General features: G+C 32.7%; 1 protein-coding gene across 2 annotated transcripts in view; it reads right to left on the minus strand.

Moving 5' to 3' along the window:
- Nucleotides 1-6,460: 6,460 nt before the first annotated feature.
- Nucleotides 6,461-22,029, minus strand: part of LOC145248209 (uncharacterized) — a 271,375-nt gene continuing 255,806 nt past the window's right edge. For both annotated transcript variants that reach the window (XM_080110074.1, XM_080110075.1), the window contains exons 11-14: nt 14,466-14,562; nt 12,337-13,246; nt 9,226-11,093; nt 6,461-6,722 (exon numbers count right to left, since the gene is read on the minus strand). In XM_080110074.1, coding sequence (XP_079966200.1) covers nt 6,590-6,722; nt 9,226-11,093; nt 12,337-13,246; nt 14,466-14,562 — 3,008 coding nt within the window. In that variant the 3' untranslated portion in view covers nt 6,461-6,589. The remainder of the gene's footprint in view (nt 6,723-9,225; nt 11,094-12,336; nt 13,247-14,465; nt 14,563-22,029) is intronic.

The following is a 22,029-nucleotide window of genomic DNA, read 5'->3' on the forward strand; positions in this document are numbered from 1 at the left end:
CAGATAAATATTAATATTTCAAGAACATGGAATGATTAAATATTTTAGCTCTCATATTTACAATCGAGCACTCTATTGATTTCTTTTGAAAAGAACACATCCCGACACCTTCAAGCAGTACGTGTAGATACAACATGCAATTCGGACCCTACGTATGCAGACAGGGTGAGCCAAAAATAGGTGGACAGCATTGTCTTATTACGTATAGTTGTATGTATACGTGATCACAACATTTATTTAGAGATCATATGTACGTACAACTATATGTAATAGGACAATGCTGTCCACCTAGTTTTGGTTCACCCTGTATGTGTGTATGTGTGTATATATATATATATATATATATATATATATATGCACAGTTATCTGTAAGCGTCTTCACATCAGAATGTATGACGACATGGACTAATCCGATATACCCTAACCTACCCACTACTCCCTCACCAACATGTCAAACAAAATCAATTATTGGTTTCGATATAAGTTCTATTACCCATAGAGAATTTAACATATTTTTCAAATGGTGGGGCATTATGAAACAGTGATTGCCTTTTTATACAAGGCTGACGTAAAGTACCAATATTTACTGTAGCCAACTGAAATGCTATATGCAAGGCAGACACATCACACTGTGCATCCTATGTAGAAGGACATGGTTTTATTTAGTGGCCATTCTGAATTTTTGGATAACTAGGAATCTTACTGCAATAATTGTTTAGAATATGTAGATTTTCAAAGGGCACCAGAGATTAGCTTGGCCGAAGAGATGCCGACACCTATAGGATTTTTTTTTTTTGTTGGTTTTTAAATATGTTTTTGGATACGTAATACCTTTTTTTTTTTTTTTTTTTTTTTGCAGGGTCTTTCGATCATATTTTATTTATCAACCTCAGATGAATTACCGCAGAGAGATATAATCATTTAAAATGGATCGAATCTCTCAATGTTGAAAAATGTTTTTTGTTTATTTGTATTCTTGTAGCAGGAGGTATTTATCGTAAGAGTCGCCTCACATGTTTTTTGTTGTTTTTTTGTGTCACCTTATGATAAAAGGACGCAAAAATAAGAACTAAGCAATGGAACAAAAAAAAACAAAAAAAAAAACAAACAAAGATGTCAGAAATGATCTAAAAATTACCTTAAAATATTATCTAACTTACATAATGACCTTGTACAAGTCTGATAACCAGATAAAAAAATGTATGTCATATTATCAGCATGTGTACAACTATCATTTAGTTGCAACTTTCATGTATGAGGAGGAAACAGAGAGAAGACTAGTGAATCTCTTTGTCTATGGAGCGAAGACAAGATTATTTTCTCTATCTGAACCGGTAAATCTAATGGCCTTTATTTCACTACATCACTATGGAGATAAAAAAAAAGAAGACTAGTGAATCTATTTGTCTGTAGAGTGAGGACAAGACTATTTTCCTTTGTCTAAATTGATAAATTTGGCCTGCACTTCACTATATCACCATATAGGAAATGAGAAGAAGACGTGAATCTATTTGTCTATCGAATGAGAACCTGATTATTCCCCTTGATTGAATGGGTAAACCGCCTGGCCTTCATTTTACAGCATCACCATATAGGAAATATCTAATCCAACTACATTGGTGACCCCAACATGATCGACACATCCTGCTAAACATTTTTAGCAGAGTTGGGTTAGGCTTAAACTGGAATCATATTTTTAATCAAATTTGAATGGATAAGCAAATTTATGTGACATTAAAATAAAGTTGTTGTTATTTTTTTTTAAAATTTATTGTTTTTCATGCCTTAAATATTTGTTTGGAAAAAAAAATAAATAAAAAGCTTAATAAATTAAAAAAATAACTGTTATAAACTAAAAAAAAAATGGTTATAAATAATAAAAAAGTTAAGTGATTCACTTCAAACCAAATTAATTAAAAATAAATAAATAAATAAATAAATAAATAATAATAATAATAATAATAATAATAAATCGTTGTTTGAATGATTCTGGTTTTCTTTTTTTTCTGTGTGGCAGTGAGATGAGATTGAAGATTTAAATGAATTGCGTTTCTTTCTTTAGAAATTTTTTTTTTACTAGTAATAGCAAGAGCACCGGATTGGATAACATGAGACGAAACATTGGGCAGGTGAGGCTCGTTATTAAAAACTAAACTCTCATTAAAAAAAAGGTGGGAGGGGACAAGGAAGGGCTAGGGACATGATTTAGTCTTGAATAGCACCAGTAATAGCAAACCACTGCTGTATTTTGTTTTTTTTCTTTATATAGAAAAAATAAAAATAAAACAAAAATAAAATAAATATGCAAATTAGCTAAAGGCTTCGTAAAAAATAGGTGGGCACTGGTTGACCTTCAAATTGTCTCTTTATAAGCACCTTATGATTAGCAATTAGCATGGTTGGTTGGTCACTGGACTTGCCCCTTCCAAGGACACGTAAACTAACTCTTTTTTTTTTTTTTTAAATTTAATTTGCTTTCGTTATTTTGTCGAGAAATGTTGGAAACTTTTTTTACTTTCTTTTTAAAGGGTTTGATTTTGGTGAGGTTATTATGAAGCGACTGTGATACCCCTCTCCCATGATAAAAAAAAAGAAAGAACCTCAATTTTTTTTTTTTTTTTACGGATTTACAATTGTTGGTTTGAAAAAAAAAAAAAAAAAAAAAAAAATATTTATACAATCTATTTGATAAAATTTTTAACCGTTGCTCCATACTTTTAACGAAAAAAAATTTCCATTTTTTTTTTTTTTTGTGCAATTACACAATAAAACTCTGAGAATATGTGAAAAAAAAAAAAAATAAATAAATAAAATAAAAAAAAAAAGAAGCAAAACCAAAAAGAAAACAAACTTAAAAACTTTAGACTGAAAGTTTAGGGTTAGGGTTATTTTGCGATATAAACTTCTTGCTAAATGACTCTTTATTTTTTTCCACATAGTATAAGAAAGAATAAGTAACCATATAAAAACATGGGGTGCTTCTATATTATACAAACTAAAAAAAAAAAAATTGAATTTCAAATAAAACAAATAATACCTACACAATTGTCACGTCTCAAATAGTAACATATCCAAAAATTACAAAAAAAAAACGATAAAGTAGAAAAATGATTATTAATGGAAAAAAAAGAAATTTGTGACAGGAAATGCAATCACTATATTACCTTTACTAAAAGAGAGATGAGTTGACAGGGGAGATAATTAAGTTTTGTTGCTTATGTCACGTGACGAATGCAGTTCAAAATGTCGGACAAAATTTATTCCCCCTATAAACATTTGCGAAAACAGTTTTTTATAAATGATTATTTTTCTACCTTATCGTTATTTATAATTTTTGGATATGTTACTATTTGTGACATAGCACTTACGTAAGTACGATTTGTTTTACTTGAAATTACATATTTTTTACGTTTGTATAATATAGAACCACTTATTTGGTGCTTATGGCAATGGAGCCATTAATCTAGGGGGAGATAACTAGCATTGACTAAGCAAACATAAACATATTTTGCAAGAGACAGTTTAGAACGCTAAAATAATTAATCAAACACTGAAACAATGTTTTAACAAAAGTTAAAAAGAACCTTCTCTAAACAACTGGCGAATGAAGTTAAATCTCGAAAATTGCTGAAGCATTTTACAAAAAGAAAGCAAAGTTAATTAACAAACTAAAAATAAAACAAGCCCCAGAAATTGCCGCAGCAGTTGACAAAATAAAAAAAAAGCGCTAAATTTATTGCTCAGTTCATTATTTAGCATCCTAAATTGTCTCTTACAAAATATGCTTATTTTTGTTTAGTTAACGCGAGTTATCCCCCCTTAAGTTATTGATTTCGTTGTCATAAGCGGCAGTTTGTGTTGTAAAAAAATTAACAATGCTTTTTTCGGGTTTGGAAGCGAAGATTATTTTATGTTAAATTTTATATAGCTAAAGTCAATCCTCCACTTTAAAATTTAAAATGTATATTATTTTCATTTTTTCAGAAATTTCCAGAATGTTGATGTGTATTCGCATAAAAAAAAAAAAAAAAAATTTTTTTCTATTGCCAGTATGGGGGCAAAAAGTAAAATTTTATCCTCTAACCCCCCCCCACTTAAAAAAAAAAAAAAAAAAAAAAAAACGCATCTTGTAGATTGAGCTGTTAAATTTTTAGTGATGAACTTCTTTAGTGAAGAGGATAAAGTTTAAACGGATATGGGGTTGCACACGCATCTTCTTTGTGCGGATGTGTGTGTGTGTGTGTGTGTATGAGTATGGAAGATGGAAAGGAAGATTTGCCTAACAATCAATAAATCAATAAATAAATTAATAATAAACATTTCCTATTTTATCCTTTAGTCCTCACATCCTATGAGCAATGTTTCTGACAAAGGGAGGAGAATTGCTGTTTTCTGGGTTGGAATCTATCTATCTAGCATTTACTGTTGACTAATTTTTTTATTTTTTTACGCTGAAGTGGTTTTATGCCTCGTCTGCAGCGACAAAAAAAGAAAAAAAAACAACATAATTATCTATCACAATTTTTTTTTTTTCCAGCGAGAAGTGGCGGGAGCGGGGTATTAGATAATAATAATTAAAAAAAAGTAATCATGCTTTTAACTTGTGAGCAAGATGGTTATATGATGTAGGGGAAGAGTGCCAGAAATTTTAATCCTGTTCCATCTATTTGAAAACCTCTGATTAAAACGAAAAAGAAAAAAAAAAAGAGGCTCTTTTGCTAGGGATAGCACCCACCTGGCAGCAGACGATGGCAAATTACAGCCTAATAGCACGCGTGAGAAAGAGAGAGAAAGATAGAGAGAGATGTTGGGGGAGAAAATGGGTGCTGCCAGGTTGCAATAATGACCTAGACATACCTCATGATGAACAATCGATAGCTGACATTTTAAAGCCCCTAAAATGTAAGCAAATCCGTCCCATGTGACGGATGTACAGTTGCAGCAAACCAATGAAAGCTATATTCAGTTTTTCCCTTCAGGAATGAAAAAACTATATGTAACATATTTCATAGAAGCACCATGGTTTCATTGAAGTAAATTAACCTTTTAAAGGCTGTTAAAATCCAGTTAAATCAAAAGCAACTCACAAAATGAAAACAAATCGAAGAATGGAGTTGAAGACGAATATGATTTGAAAGGATTTTGAACAGGCTTTAAAAGCTTAATCCGCCTTAATAGAAAATATGGCATGTTCCTGAAAGGTTGGTGCAAAAATAATGTTTTTTAACATAAAGTTGAATGTCAAAAAACAACATTATTTTTACACCAACCGAATATATATAACATATAGTTGTTAAAATAAATAATCTGTATTTTAGCTCTTATAGTTGTTATCAAGCACTTTATTGATTTTTTATTAAGATGTTGCAACATCCTATATATATATATATATATATATATATATATATATATATATATATATATATCCTAATTGTTAGAGAACAGCGTTTTAAAATATAATAATTGTCCCTGTAAAAATAATATTTTTAGGTATATCTAAAAATTCTTTTAAATGAAAATGAAAGCTTTACAAACTTTAAGATATTTAAATAAGTTTATGAGGGTGAAACCCATAGTGATTATTTAAAAAAACTTTTTTTGCAATATAGCAAAAAAAAAAAAAAAAAGGAAAAAATATCTCCCCCAAATCGTAACATTTGTTCCTTCATTTTCTTTAAAATTCATCATAAAAATTCTAACTTTGTCTTTTTTTTTTTTGTTTTTCACAATTTCTTTCCTTTTTATTCTTCATAACTTTTGCCTTTTTTTTTTTGTTTCTTTCTGCTTTTCCTTCATATTTTTCTCCTTTTTCTTCACTTTCCTTCCTTCACTTTTTCTTTTCTACTTTCCTTCCCTTCTTTTTCTTTTTGTAAAAAACTTATTCCCCAACGTTAAAAAAAAAAAAAAAAAAAAAAGAATCTATCAAATTAGACACAACGGAAGAGACATTTGTTCATATCTTTCAATATGGAGTTTTAATTAATCAGACCAAATCGAAATCCATTAAATTTGGTTTCCAAAAAGTTGTCATAAAATCCCCAGTCAGCAAGTCAAATCCAAAATAAAGTTTTACCTTAGTTTCTTTTCTCGACTGATTATCTGATTACACACACACATATATATATATATATATATATATATATCAGCATTTTTTGTTTTACAGCTGTTTCATATATATATATATATATCCTCCAATTTAAAAACTTTCTCTTCATCAAATCAAGCCAAGAGTTTATCTTTAATATTTTTCCTGCTCCATCACGTCACCATATTTTCATTTCTTTTGCCTTTTTTATTCTTATTGGTCACCATGGCAGCCCTCTCAAAAAAAACAGTTTCTGTATTCTTCCTTTTTTTTAAAAAAACAAAAACAAAAGAAAACTTTTTACCTTTTCTTTTTAAAGCCTTCCATCCTAGTTTTAGCATTTTCTCATTATCGAGTTTTGTCATAAAATATACATTTCTTTTTTTTTACCACTGCGCGTTGCAAACGAATAAAGTAACGAATGCTCAGACATTGCAATCGTGATCATCTTCCACGAATGAAAAAAAAAAATTTCTTCTGTTTAATCTTCGATGCGTTCCTGAATCAAGCGGAATCATTTTGATGCAGAACACTAATTGGTTGGTTGCTTAGAAACTGCGCTAAGCTGATATTGCTTTTGTCATTTTTCACAGTTAGGTTCAGGGGAGCATCTGTGGATTCAGGAGACTTTCCAAGGCTGAAATAAATAAATGAATAAGGTTAAAAAATGTTTTAAAATCAAAAAGCTATTTTCTAAAATACTGTATATATGTGAAAATATATGCGAGATTTATATGTGAAATATGTGTGAGAAATATGTGTGAAATATGAAATATATGTGAGAAATATATATGAAATATATGTGAGAAATATGTGAAAAATATGTGAGAAATATATATTAAATATTTGTGAGAAATATATATGAAATATATGTGAGAAATATATATGAAATATATGTGAGAAATATGTGAAAAATATATGTGAGAAATATATATGAAATATTTGTGAGAAATATATATGAAATATTTGTGAGAAATATATATGAAATATATGTGAGAAATATGTGAAAAATATATGTGAGAAATATATATGAAATATTTGTGAAAAATATGTGAGAAATATATATGAAATATATGTGAGAAATATATATGAAATATATGTGAGAAACATATGTGAGAAATATTTCTTTTAAGGTTAAGAAAATAGCTGAATATGAGTTTTGTTCAGCATATGTATCGAAAGGGGGGAGGGGAAAGTCTGTTTTCATATAAGTTTACATAATGCTTTCCAGTTTTTTATAATTGAAAATTTAAAAATAATTTTTTTTTTAAAGGATATAATCGAACGAATCTGACTTTTTCAAAAAATGTTTTATTTTTAGTTTTTTTTTTACTATGTTGTTTGTACTTTAGTTTCAATCAGAATAAAATAAATTTATTTTATTCTGTACAAATGTAAAATAAATTTATTTTATTCCGTACAAATGTAAAATAAATGTTCAATAATTTTTTTTGTTTGCTTTATTTTATTTTATTCCGTTCAAAAATGTAAAATAAATTAAAAGAAAGGGAAAATCCCCCCCCCTCCAAGGGCAGGTCGCTATCGAAGAAAAAAAAATGGACCAATCAGATTAAAGAATCACTTTATGAATAAGGAGAGGCCGACATTTTTATTTTTCAATTTACATGATGGCGATAAGGTAAACAAAATGACCGGCTTCGATATTTTATTCTACACATACACTGGTTAATTTTTTAAACAAAAAAAAAAATTCTATTTAGCGCAAAATAATTCGTTTGGCAATAGTGCCCTAGCAGTATCAGAATTTTTGTAGGAATTTTTGACACCCCTAACATGAAACTGCGAATACAATAAAAAAATCTCGGAATTTCTCTGTTAAAAGTGGGTTATTTATTTTCTTTATTAATTATACTTCCAAAATAAACTATTACAGTTGTTTTAAAAGTAATAGAAATATTTTTTTTTTTTTTAAACAGTAATGAATTTTCCGAACTCAATATTTTTCAATTTTTAAATCTTAAAAATCTATAAAAAATTTTCTATTGATTCTATTTTTACGATATTTTCAGGGTCAATGTGAAATTTTATGTTCTTTCCAATAAATCGAATATAATATTTTAGACAAACGTTTTATTGCCCATCCTCAAATAATTCTCTGGAAGGTGTAGCGCTAAACTTGGATTCCACCCAATCTGCATTTGCCACAGTTACGCAAAGGCGAGAAAAACACACACACTATACACAAGAGATTTTTTCAGATAACGTTATTAATATATAGTGATCTTCATTTAACAACAAAAATTCCGCTAAAACTTATTAGTTCAAATAGAGTTATCTTCCTTAGACGCTCTTAAGGGAGATAATTACGTTAAAAAAAATACAATTTAAAGATTATTGGTCTAAACAAAGGAAAGATAATTCGTTATTTTTCAATTACGAGTTGTCTAATCTTGTTCGTTCGTAATTTCAGTAATTTAACATTATTTTAAAAGTCAATACAAAAAAAAAGAAGAAAAAAAAGAAAGAAATGACATTTAAAATTATTGCTATACACATTGTTAGAATTTTCTAGTTTATATATTTTTTGCCTGCAAACAGAGAAACGTGTCTACATCTCGGGCCTAAATATTTTGTTCGTATCATATTTTCGGTTTGGATTCCTGAGAGAGACATAGCGCTGTATAAAAATGGTTCTTGCAGAGAATTGCTCTTTAGTTAAAAAAATAAATAAATAACGATAAAGAAGCATCTGTACTATGTATGTACGCATGCCAAAACGAAAATATTACCTTCCAAAAATCACGTAATTGATCAAGTAGCCTTATTTTTAAATAATAGAATCAAATTTTATGAATAACCTAAGAGCAGAATTTTCCGGCATTTTGAAAATAATCTGGGGAAAAAAATATATTAAAAAAAAAAAAAAATTAAATAAAAATAAACAAAACGAAATCGCTCAACAATAATTCAAACTTGCGAGATTTCTATTACATATTCCCATTAATTGCTTGTCAATGATTTTCTTTATAAAAAATAAAACTATGTGTATGATTTTTTGGAATATTTTCGTTTCGTCACAGAGACGTACATCATACAGATTATTCTTTTTTCTTTTTAAGTATGGGGTGAATTCTGGACAAGAACTAGGGAAAAGTGATGTAATATTTTTTGGTATTTACCTTGTTGTTATAACCGATGTTCGGTTGATGCCAGACATTTGCTGCATGGAAGGTAATTTCTGACTGTAACCCGGTAGTAAATGGCCCCCAACGTGGGGCATCGGAGGATAAGCATGTAAAAACTGCGTCGGGTAGCGCGGGGGTAACATGCCGGGATACCCCAGATTTGAAGGTGAAGTTTGAGAGTGTTGCTGTTGCTGTTGTTGTTGTTGTAAATGTTGTTGCTGCTGCTGTTGCTGTAAATGCTGCTGCTGCTGTGGTGGTAAATGTTGATGCTGCTGTTGGGGGCTGCAACCTCCGTTTCCTGTGGGGACTCTGGCTGGAGGGGATGTCCCGATTTGACTAGTAACCACCATTGTTGGGGAGTTGCCAGTTGCGTTTGAAGGGTATGATGTGTTGATCTCGTTTGGGCTCGCACTGTTAAGTATGATAACGCTCCCACAGTTTGTTGTTTGTGTGATGATGGGTAATTCCCCGTTGCTCCCATCGCTGCATTCTTTGCTTAAATTCTCAATACTGTCCATGCGCTTCAGGATTTTGTCCTTGAGGTGCGACACGGCTGCCGCATGCACCTGGTATCGATTGTTCGGACTTTCGTTGGCCAATCGTTTTTGCTCTTCTAGAGATGCCACCATATGAGCCGTGGACTGCGTATAAATGGTACCGTTCACAACATTCTGTAGATTGTTTCGGAAGTTGGAGTGTCCGGAAATCACGGATGATGTTATCGGTTCAGAGTGTAAGCCGACCAGGCCATGGGCACTGCTTGCGGATGGACTTGGGTTGTGACCCCCAAGGTTCACGGGGCTGCCGCCAGGGGCTAACACTGAATAGGGGTGGAGCATCATGTGACGAGGTGTGGTCTGGCTGCTGGGGTTGGGGGCTTGGAGGTGGGCAAGAAGTTGGGGGTGTGCTTCACCGGCAGATAACTTGGACTTGTTGTTGTTGCTGCTGCTGCTGTTGCTATGGTTACCGTTAAAAACATGAGTTGGTGTGTTATTTTCTTTTTTGGTATCACCGGATTCAGAAACGATGCGTGTCGAGTTGCACTGTTCTGATTGTTGCAATTGCTGCAGAAGTTGTGCATGATGCTGAGATTGCTGCTGCTGTTGTTGATGATGATGAACTGGATTCGGACTGCCTGTCTGTGACATCAGAGATCTACTATATGGATTTAAAACACTGGTGGGACTATTATTACTGTTGTTTGTAATAGTATTATTGTTATTGTTAGCGTTATTATTACTGCTGCTATTACAACTGCTGCTGCTGCTAGTTGTGATAATGGTAGGCGTGGCGGTGGAGATGACGGCAGGGGGTCCATTGCCAACAGATGCACTAACTTTGCTGGAATGTGGCGCATGCTTCCGCAACTTGTCAAACTTCTTATGAAAGATCTCCTGCTCGGGAGGTTCTACCGTTTTGGTAATTGTCGGCAAGGGGCTGCCATTTGACGGGCAACTGCTGCTGTTGCTGCTGCTGTTAACATTATTGTTGGCGGTGGTGGTTACTGTCGTGGTGGTGTTTGTGGCAGAGGTGGAGGAAGCGGAGGAGGAAGAGGATATTGAAGAGGTGGAGGACAACGATGACGACGACGATGAAGATGAAGGCGACGATAAGTGGGAGTTGGGGGTCGATGTGGACATCACAGGTGGATAGTCGGGGAGGGGTTGTTGACTTCTGAGGGGTCCAACGATTGTGTCAGATGCTGGGAGTTCCTCATTAATTTGGAAATCTGATTTCGGTACAAACCCGTGGGGACCGGGTCGTGTCTCATAATATGTGTAATGCTCGATGTCCGTTCTTGTCGGATCAATTTTTACTCCTGGATGGTAGCAATTGGCAGAATTTTCACTTAGAAGATATCTCTGCAAAAGACGGAAATAAAATGAGAATTGAAAATTTTTTTTTTATGAATGCATTTGTTTTTTTTTGTTTTTGTTTTTTTTTTACATAGGTATCACCACTTATCAAGGCCAAGAGGCAACTCGAGGATAAGAGTTAAAGAGTGTACAGTAGACAATTTGACAATATAGTAATCGTTAGTAATGGAAATAAAATGAGAATTGAACATTTTTTTTATGAATGCATTTGGTTTTTTTTGTTTTTTTTTTACATAGGTATCACCACTTATCAAGGCCAAGAGGCAACTTGAGGATAAGGGTTAAAGAGTGTACAGTAGACAATTTGACAATATAGTAATCGTTAGTAATGGAAATTCAGTAAATTTGTTAACTTACGTGGAACGGCTCATCAAAAACTTGTTTACGTTAGACTTGAAAGCAAAGGGGGAAGCAAGAAGAAGAATATATACAAAACCAAGAGAAAGCCAGGTTTTCGGATATATTAGAAAGGGATGACCAAAAGAATGAAGTATTCAGGATAATAAAAAGTGATTCGTCTATTGGAACAATGAAGACACTCGGATCATCCTAAGGATGATAGATGATATGCGCTGGGAGTTTGTTTAAAATGAAGTTGGTTTGCACAGAGCCAACTTCACTCTCTCACCCCAACAAGTCTGATCCAGCAGCAGGACAGGGTTGATACACCCAGAGACCAAATGGGATGCAAGAGCTGCTAGAAGTGTCGACATCGGTTTGTTTGTCGTAACGGCGAAGGCCATCTGATCATCTTGGGGATGATGGAGTTTGTTTAAAGTGAAGTTGGTTTGCACAGAGCCGGCTTAAGTCTCTTGTCCTAACCAGCCTGATTCAGTGGCAGGAGGATCGATTCCTTCCACAAGGACCCATGGCACAGTGGATAAAGTATTTGGTAAAATTCAGTTGTAAAGTTAGACTCTTCCAGAGGTTGCTGGTTCAATCCTTAGTGCAGGTGACACTCAAAATACAATTGCGAATTACTGAGGGCGTCTACCTAGTCATGGCTAATGGAACAAGAGCATGCTAACTCCATGGATTAAATAAAGTTTCAGTTTAAAATTCTGTGCAGATTCCCGAGTTTGACAAGATACATCGGAAGAAGGTCAGCAGTTACATCAACTGAAACGTTGTGAAACTTAACACTGAAGATGAGAATCCAAATAATACGAATAATCAACCCTCATCTCTGAATTCGGAAACGAAAAACCAAAACTAAATAAATACTTACGGCTGATTCGGGTAATTCTGTACATTGTGTGCGCGTGTCTTCTGGCTTCAGTAAATGGTTGACAGCTGTTCTGGACAAATCTGACGGGTGAATATCAATAAGCAGAGATGCCTTCCTAGTGTGAAGACCATAGGAGGCTCCAACACTCCTTCGTCTCATATCAGGCACTAGGAGGGTTTGTGAACTATCGACGGAGATACGTTCAACGTCAGGCAAATGCTGGACATTGGCTGCTCGCGATGCTCGACCATCGTGGAAACTGTAGCAGCGAGGTCTGGGGGCGTAATCCATGCGTGGTGCAAGGTCATCAGTACCCGCCGAATCTGACCGTGGCCTTGGATGAGGAGAACTTGGCGACGAGCTATATGGGATGTGGAGGTCGCGGTCTGGCATGGGGCTGCCCCGAGAGCTACTCGTGCTTGATTCGACCGTCGCAATGGACACAAAATCTCTGTTACTCATGTACATAGGCTGTTGGTTTTCTTCGGGAATCGGACTGCTAGCCGCACTGTTGGAGATGGAAGGTGGCTTACTATCCCCGCGGATCGCTGCTCGCTTTTCCAATCGATCGCTGAGCTTGCTGACAACTTTTGTCAAGTATTCACGGTCGAGGGTGTAAGTCCTCCTTCGGCTCATAGTGCCGTCATCTACACGGTGCAGCTTGGAGCGTGGTACCGTGTCCCGATCTAAGGTGTGGCACCGTGGCCGAGGTTGTTCTGGTATGAAGTTGTATCGAGACTCATCTCGAAGAAAGAGGCCGTAGGGCGTCTGTAAAAAAACTTGTTGTGATGACTGCGTACTGTTCTTCAGGACTTGTTTCTGCGCTAGTATATTGGGTTCCATGTTGCCTCTCATTGGGCAACCGTCCATCGGGTTCGGGGCACAAAGTGAGTCAACAGTAGTAAGTGCACTGAAGGAGAAAAAGAAAAAAAAGAAAAGAAAAATAATGATTTGTTATTTGATTTCATATTTGAAATGATAACATTCAAATATTAAATATCGAACAGAGTTTTTGTCTATGATCTTGGAAAAATTCAGGGTTAGGGTTAGGAAAGTTTGGTATAAAAATCAAAGTCTCTTAGCCTTTGAATGAGGAGAACTTATGTTTGACAAAGAATAATGCTGAAAAATTATTTATTTTATTGTCCTGAATCAGAGTTTAATGCTTTGAATGCTTTTTTCTTTTCAATGGAAATCGCTTGAGACAAAGCATGAAGTCACTTGATGTAAGGAGCTAAAAAAAATATTACTTCAAGGTCAAAATCTAGCCAACAGTAGATGTTATAAGGATAAATTCTGAGACAGAAAAGTTTGTGTTGAAAACATAGTATTTTGTTACACTGTCTAATTTTGATATGTTGGAGACGATGGATCAAGTTTTGTTGTTGTTGATGATGATGATGATGATGATGATACTAAATAATTGACAAAAATGTATACGTGATCGCACTACTGTTGTACATACAAAAAAAAAAAAAAAAAAAAAAAATGAAGCAATCTGGAATCTTTTTGTTGTATCCTTTTAAGATCATGCCTCGATCTACGACTGGTAAATGTTAACGATCTCAGCCAGATCAGAATGCCAGAAAAAAATTTCTGCATAGACATTAAAAACAGTTTTATGTTGTTGTTGTTAAACATAAATAAACGCTGAACCATTTCGAGTTAAAATCCATTTAACTCTACACATGTAAACTGAGAAAAACACATGTGCTTGAAATGTGTCTACATTATGCAAACAAACGAAATCACACGCCACATCAAGTTAAACTCGGCCGCCATCTTCTTTTAACTTTTTTATTCGCAACATGTTGACACATTTCAAGCCTGTTTTTTCTTTTTTTTTTTTTTTTTTTACTCAAGTTGATATGCGTAATACTCAATGGTTTTTAACTCGAAATGATCCACCATTTATTAATATTTAACAAAAAAAAATCAAAAAAAACATTAAAACATTTTTATGTCTGTATAGAATTTTTGTCACACGCATTTTACTCTGTCCGAGATATTTACGACGATCACCCTATGACCAAAATACTATAGACTCTTTAGATTTCTTGAAGGAGAAGGAGGAAAAAAACAATATGGCATCATCAAACAAGATGAAGAGAAGATTAATCATTGCTTACTTTCCTTCTGCATTGCCATCATCAACTTCCATATGATGCTGCTGTTCAGGTGCGTAAAAATGATTCTGAGCATCATAGTCACTTGCTTTCTTTTCAGCTGGAAAACATAAAAAAAAACAACATAAAATAGAATAAAAACATAAAGAAAAAACATAAATTAGAATAACAAAAACACACACGCACGCACACACACCATAAAATTGAATAAAACCACAAACAAAAAGCATGAAATTGAATAAAAAATAAAAAAAACATAAAATAGAATGAAAAATAAAAAAGATTAAGTAGAATTAAAAAATAAAAAAATAACAAAATAGAATAATGAAAAACACACACACACAAAACACATAAAATAAAATAAAAACAAAAAAAAACATAAAATAAAATAAAAAATAAAAAACATAACGTCACGGGTTCAAGCCTGCCTGCCACCACTTTAAAAATTTTTTGTTTATTGCTTAACACACACCTTCAAACACCTGGGCAATGCCGGGCACCCATGCTAGTATATAATAATAATGATATTCAAAAATGGGGCTCCACCGAGGGGAGGTCACTCATTTTCTTGTCTAGGGTTGCCAGATTGGCCTTTTTAAAGCCAAATTTGGCCTTTTTTTGAAACAGTTTGGCCCTCAAAAATGGTATTTGGCCTTTTTCAAAACGTGACGTAGAGACTAAGGAAGGAATGAACAGAATAGATGAAAGGAGTCAGGTTTTTTAATCTGACTCCCAACACTCTTATGAGTTTGACTCCTTTGCAATTTTCCAGCTTCGAAGCCTTGTTTAAAATTACTCATTTATCTATATTAATACTAGTGATGGGACGATTCCAATATAATTACCGATTCCGTACTAAATTCCCAATTCCGATACAATTACCGATTCCGATTCTTTATAAATCTCTAAATATTTAACTATAAAAAGTGTTATTTTGCCTCCATTACTGTAAAAACACCTCTTAAACATGCCTATATTTTCTAAAATGTAAAAACACACTTGTGAAGGGGGGGGGGCGGGTGATTTAGAGATTTTTTAGTCTTACTAGATGTTTAAATCAATCAATATTTATTATTTTATTATTACTATACAAGCAGTGGAAGATGTTTCTTAAACCAAAATCAAATAAAAAAGATAATTAAAGGAATCGGTTTTGGCATTGGAAAATAGGCTCAAAGTTTTCCGATTCCAATACCGATTCCGATACCGATACCGATTCCAATACCAATTCCAATACCGATTCTGATACCCCTAAAAGCTCTGATTTTTCCGATTCTCGATTAATCATCCAAACACTAATTAATATGATAAATTCGATTTTTCGGTCTAAAGACATTATAGGATTACAAACACTAGCGCAAGACGTAAATTCAAAATGATAGTAACACTACCTGATGCATGTTTTAACAAATTATCAGTCCGATTAATTTGAATTTGTAAATTCTTACATTTTATTCAATATAGCCCTTCTTTCAAACAGGTCATACTCACAGGTGGTAGGATAACTCACTCAGTCATTATTATGTCCTTTCACTCTCTCAGTGTACACTGTTAACAATATAGAGTTTAATTATTAAACGACTGTCATATTTCATATCAATTTGTTTGGCTTACATATAAAGTAATGCAGTTAAAACAATTTAATGTGTGTCTGTAAATGCACCATAACTGTGCTCATACAACCTCAATATTTAATTTGTGTAAATATTTCAGTTTTACATTCAATTTGATCCACAGATATTAGTAATCAATTAAGCAAGATTTCCTTATTTTCAATTACTTTAAGTTTAAATTCTATTACTACCTGTGCTGATATTTCCTTTTGTATATAATAAACTATTCCAATATTGAGTTGTAAAGTTACTTTTGACTGTTAATAAAGAGAGAGAGAGAGAGAGAGAGAGAGAGAGAAAAGAGGGGGATAAATATAAAAGATAGATAGAGAGAGTTGATGAGGAAGAGTGTGCAATGAGATAGTGCGAGTGAAAGAAAAAACGAAAAGAAAAGGAGAAGTGAAAGATGGGGAGATAGAGAAGAAGGAAAGAAAAGAGTAAAGAATGAAGAAAAGAAAGAAAAAACGACCCCCCTTAAAAAAAACCATAGAGTAAATAATTTTAGAGAGAAAGAAAATCACGTAAAGAAAACTAAGTAAATTGGATGTAAAAGGAGAAAGAAAGAAAGAAAGAAAGAAAGAAAAAAGGATGAACATGAGAATGTTAGAAATGAAAAAATAAAGAGAAACGAAAGAACGAAAGACAAACAAAAAAAATAAAATAAAATAAGATGAAAAGCCAATCTAAGTTCGATGAAGCAAAGATACGGGGGAAAAAAGCAAAGCAAAAAAAAAAAAAAAAAAAAGAAAGAAAATAGAGAAAGAAAGAAGACAAGAACGAACTGTAAGAAAGGAAGGAAAGAAAGAAGGAAGACAAAGAAACAGAAGAGAAAAATCAATCCAAATTCGATTAAACAAAATACAGAAAGATAGAAAGAGAAAAGAAAATAGGGAAAGAAAGGAAGACAAGAACGAAATGTAAGAAAAGAAAGGAAATAAGAGAAAAAGGAAAAGCAAAGCAAGAAACCGTGAAAATAAAAGAAAGAAAAAAAAATAAAACAGAGGAGAAAGCAAGAAGCAACGCGAGAAGGAAAATGAAAGAAAAAATATGTTAGAAAAGAAATGGAAACAAAAAGAGAGAATGTAAAGAAAAAACAACAAAGAAAGAAAGAATGGCAGAAATAAAAAAGAAAGCAAAAACATGATTTTAAAGTATAAGAATGAAAAAAAAAACAAGAACAAAAAAATAAAGTAAAAAGAAAAACAACAAAAAACAAAAGAAAAAAAAATGAAAATAAAAGAGGTAAAAAAACTAGAAGCTATCAACATTTTTTTTTTTTTTGTCTTTTTTGACTGGAGTCCTCCTAGTATTACCGACACTACTTTTATTTAGATTCTCTTTCCCTCTTGACAAAGATTAATGTAAAAAAAAAAAAAAAAAAAAAAAAAAAGAAAGAAAGAAAGAAAAAAAAAAAGTCGCCCCACTTACCTCCATAATTCTATTTTGTTAATTCCCCTCCTCATTTTTGTATTTTTATTTATTTAAATATTTTTAACTTATTCTTGATCATTAATTGGGTCTGACCCCCCCTCCCCCGCCCCCTCACCATCAATCATCCCCTGCCGGAATCAGACTTTTATATATTTTTTTTTTATATTTGTTTAACCCTTTTTTATTGTTGTTTTTTATATGTATATAAATTATTATTTTTAGTAGTTCTATTTATTTCGTTCGTGTTGTTTTCTATCTTCCTGCTTCAACAGGACAAACAGGAAAAGAGGTCACCAGGTTATTTGACCGAACGACGAGCGGGGAGGGAGGGACGAAGATAAAAATAAATGTACATAATAATAAAAAAATAAAAAGAGAAGCGACACATCGACACATGACAATAACGTTAGAGCGCGCACGCGCTCGCGCACATACAAACACACACTCACATTATATATATATATATATATATATATATATATATATATATATAAACTATCGTGACCCGTTGAGTCAGTATATGTTACATCTAGCTATGGAATAGTTAGTATATGGAAAGAATGTATAAGCGTGATAGTCGTGACGGAAAGAAAATATTACAAAAAAAAAAAAAAAAAATCATCACGTAAATTAATCAAGTAGGGTTTTTTTTTGTTCTTCTTTTACATAAGAAAAAACATTTTATTGTGAAAGTATATTAAAAAAAGAAAGGAAATTATAAATAGCCGAGTCGTTTCAACATTAGACTTAATTATACGTCCAATGTGCGCGTGTGTGTGTTTTTGAGCATATAAAGTCATCTCGTAAGATTAAAAAAAAAAAAAAAATGTTTCTGACTATACTAGCCCAGACGACTGGTAATATGAAACATTTTTTAAAAATAACCCCAAAAGAATAAAAAGCGGCTTACATCAAGGGGAGTAACTCTTTTTAAATCGAAGAATATAAAACTTTACAATTTCATTATTTAACTGCAAACAAGTACAATATATATATATATATATATATATATATATATATATATATATATATATATATATATATATATATATATATATATATATATATATATATATATATATATTACTAGCAAAAGTACCCGTCGTTGACTGGGTTCAAAAACAGCCTACAGAAAATGGACTCTGATTTATTAAAGTATGATAGGTATTGAAAAGGAAGGGTTGTAAAGAGATAGCTTAGAATTCAGGGATATCAAAACCAAAGCAAAATATGATGAAAGTAAAAATAAAATAGATAAACCCCATAATTTATTATACCATACCTGTTCACACTGAAAGAGTGAAAGGACATAATAAGTATACTTACGCAGATAGATATGAAAAGTCTTTATTAAAGTTTGTGCCTATTTCCATTCTATGGAGGCCAGGCGCGAACGCAGATCCCACAATTTTATTATATCATCCCTATTTAAGTTAAAACATACTTATCAAAGTATTATTATGTACATCTATATCAAAAACACTTGTAAACGTTTTTTTTTTAATTTTTAAATTTTTTATTTCCATACTTTGTGAAGCAGGCGTGTACGCAGACCCCACAATTTTAATGAATCATCATTATGCCAGATCAAACATACCCATTCTTGTGTATCGATACATATTCTATCATTATATGTGATCAGTTTACTATACGGACACACACACACACACATTCAACTTTATATTATAGATAGAGATATATAATAGTCAACCACATAAAGAGCCTATTCGTGACCAGAACTAGCAGGCTGCCCGGCATTACCCGGTCATGCTTTAATATATTTTTTATTAATGCAGATTTCATATTCATTTATATATTATATTGAATCCAATATATAGTAATGATTTAAACTAAGAATGATCAATAAATAAATAAATAAATAAATAAATAAATAAAAAAATAAATAAAAATGACTCATGCGTCATCACCGAGAATCGAAACCAAAACGTTTAGCTTACGATTTACTTTTTCGTTTATGCCTGACCTATGAAGACATGTTTGCTGCAAGGCTAAAAATTAAAACATGAACAATAGCTATTACGTTACGCATGCATATTTGTAGTGCCATCGTTCGACCGTCACCTAGCAAATTCCATTTTTTTAATTTTCATACTTCTGCAACTATCCCCCCCCCCTGCTAAAACCCAAATATAAAGTTTCGCATGGGTTTGAATACCCTATATATTAAGTTTCATGTTTGTAGACCAAAATTAACAGAACAGTTTGGTAGGCAAAATTTTTAAAACATATATATATATATACGCATACATAAATATATAAAGAAAGAGAATATCTTTGGATCGCGATTTTTAACTACCTTATTTCGTTCCTGATGTTTTTCCTTCAATTCTTGCAGGGTTTAGGGTGTTCAAAAACTCACTGCAAGAATTGAAGGAAATATCAGGAATGAAATAAGGGAGTTAAATCGCAATCCAGAGATTCTTCAATCTGTCATGAATAATGTTTTTGAAAGAACACAAATATGCGAAACTGAAAATGGGCAACATTTAAAAGACATTATTTTTCATAAATAAAGATTATTTAATGTTGCATTAAAAAAAAAAATGTTTCCCAATGTCTTAGTTAGATTGTGTTAAAATTACAGAAAGATATCCTCAAAAATAAAGCATCTATTTAACTTCAAACCCCTTCAGTGACTTTTTGGACACCCTGTATATATATATTAGTGATGGGACGGTTACAATATATTTACCGATTCCGCACTAAAGTCCCGATTCTTTGTAAATCTCTAAATAGTTAACTATAAAAGTATTATTTTGTCCCGATTACTGTAAAAAGCACATCTTAAATTTGTTTATATTTTCTCAAACGTAAAAACACATTTGTAAGGGGATGGTCTAAAGATTTTAGTCTTACTGGAAGTTTAAAATCAATAAATATTTATTACTTTATTATCACTACAAGCAATGGACGATATTTCTTAAACCAAAATCAAATAAAAAAGATAATTTAAAGAATCAGTTTTGGCATTGGGAAATAGACTCAAATTTTTCCGATTCCGATACCCTAAACAGCTCCGATTTTACCGATTCCCGATTCCGATTAATTGTCCCAACACTAATATATATATATATATATATATATATATATATATATATATATATATATATATATATAAACACATATATATACATACCTATACACATATGCATACAGGGGAAAACTTGAATGTTTACATGGAGAGAACTTGAATGCTTACTAGACACTATCCTTGAGTGTCTAAGGTCTCTCTGTACAAGAGTTTATCAGGACAATTTGGATATTTTTCCTGAAAGTAAACCCTAAATAATCAAAACAACATAGTATTCGTAGCACAAATAAGATTACCTCCCAATCTCCACTGACTTTTACGAGTAATGGTTCAGCTTCTCCAAGTTATGTTGCATCAAGTATACTCCACCAGACTAGATGAATTATTGTCCTGGAATTCAGTAGTGTTTAAGAGGTAAAAGAAAACTTTAATGGAATATTTGGATATTTATGTATCTCGTGTGGAGATCAAGTTTTAGCTCTTGGTTTCTGAGAACTTCCGCCGAAGTAAAATGAAACACGAGAGAGAGAGAGAGAGAGAGAGAGAGAGAGAGAGAGAGAGAGAGAGAGAGAGAGAGAGAGAGAGAGAGAGAGAGAGAGAGAGAGAGACGTGGGGAGAGGTACACCGCTACAATTAACCCTACTGTAAACTTTTGGTCGAAATCAAAGTGTAGTATCTGTTCTTCATCTGAAGAAAAGATACTACACTTCCATTGCTGCACTTCCATTTCTAGTTCTCTTTCGACTGAGACATTTTTATTTTTATTTTTTGTACCTTTTCTCCGCGTTAAAAAACGACCCTGATGTCTAACTCTGTCCCGTGGGGAGGCATTGTAAAACCTGGGAAAAAACAATAGCCCTCTCTCCAATTCGAGATTGTACTTTAAACCCAAATTACGAAAAACGAAGCATTGCTAAAGCCAGCTAAGCGGACACATTTTCAAATGTTTCCACACACACACACACACACACACACACACACACACACACACACACACACACACACACACACACACTGGAAAAGGAAGTGGGGGGGGGGCGCAGGACTCAACAGTTGGTCAAGTTATTAGTCACACACATCGTTATTAATCCTGCAATGATTTACTTTGAGCGCCATCTCCAACCCCTACAGCAATCATCACCATCATCAGCTTTTGTACACCGGCTGACTCACAATCACTATTCATAAAAGTAATGAGACGTAAATTACATCATTTCTTTATTCTTCGTCGAACAAGTGGAAGCCGCACCGACAAATCTATCTTTCGCATAATCTCTCAACAAAGCCAACAAAGCTAACAAAAAGAATTATATACACACGTGTGTGCGTGCGTGTGCGTGTGTGTGTGTGTGTGTGTGTGTGTGTTAGACAAATGGGATTTGATATTTTTCGCTTTAAAAAAAGAATTCTATTTTAGTCTCTTTATTGTTAAAATAAGGCTAATATATTGTCAATTAGAAAACTACAAGGA

The sequence above is a fragment of the Euprymna scolopes genome, chromosome 26 (genome assembly GCF_053919585.1).
Source record: "Euprymna scolopes isolate OS-2025 chromosome 26, ASM5391958v1, whole genome shotgun sequence".
NCBI classification, from domain to species: Eukaryota; Metazoa; Mollusca; class Cephalopoda; order Sepiida; family Sepiolidae; genus Euprymna; species Euprymna scolopes.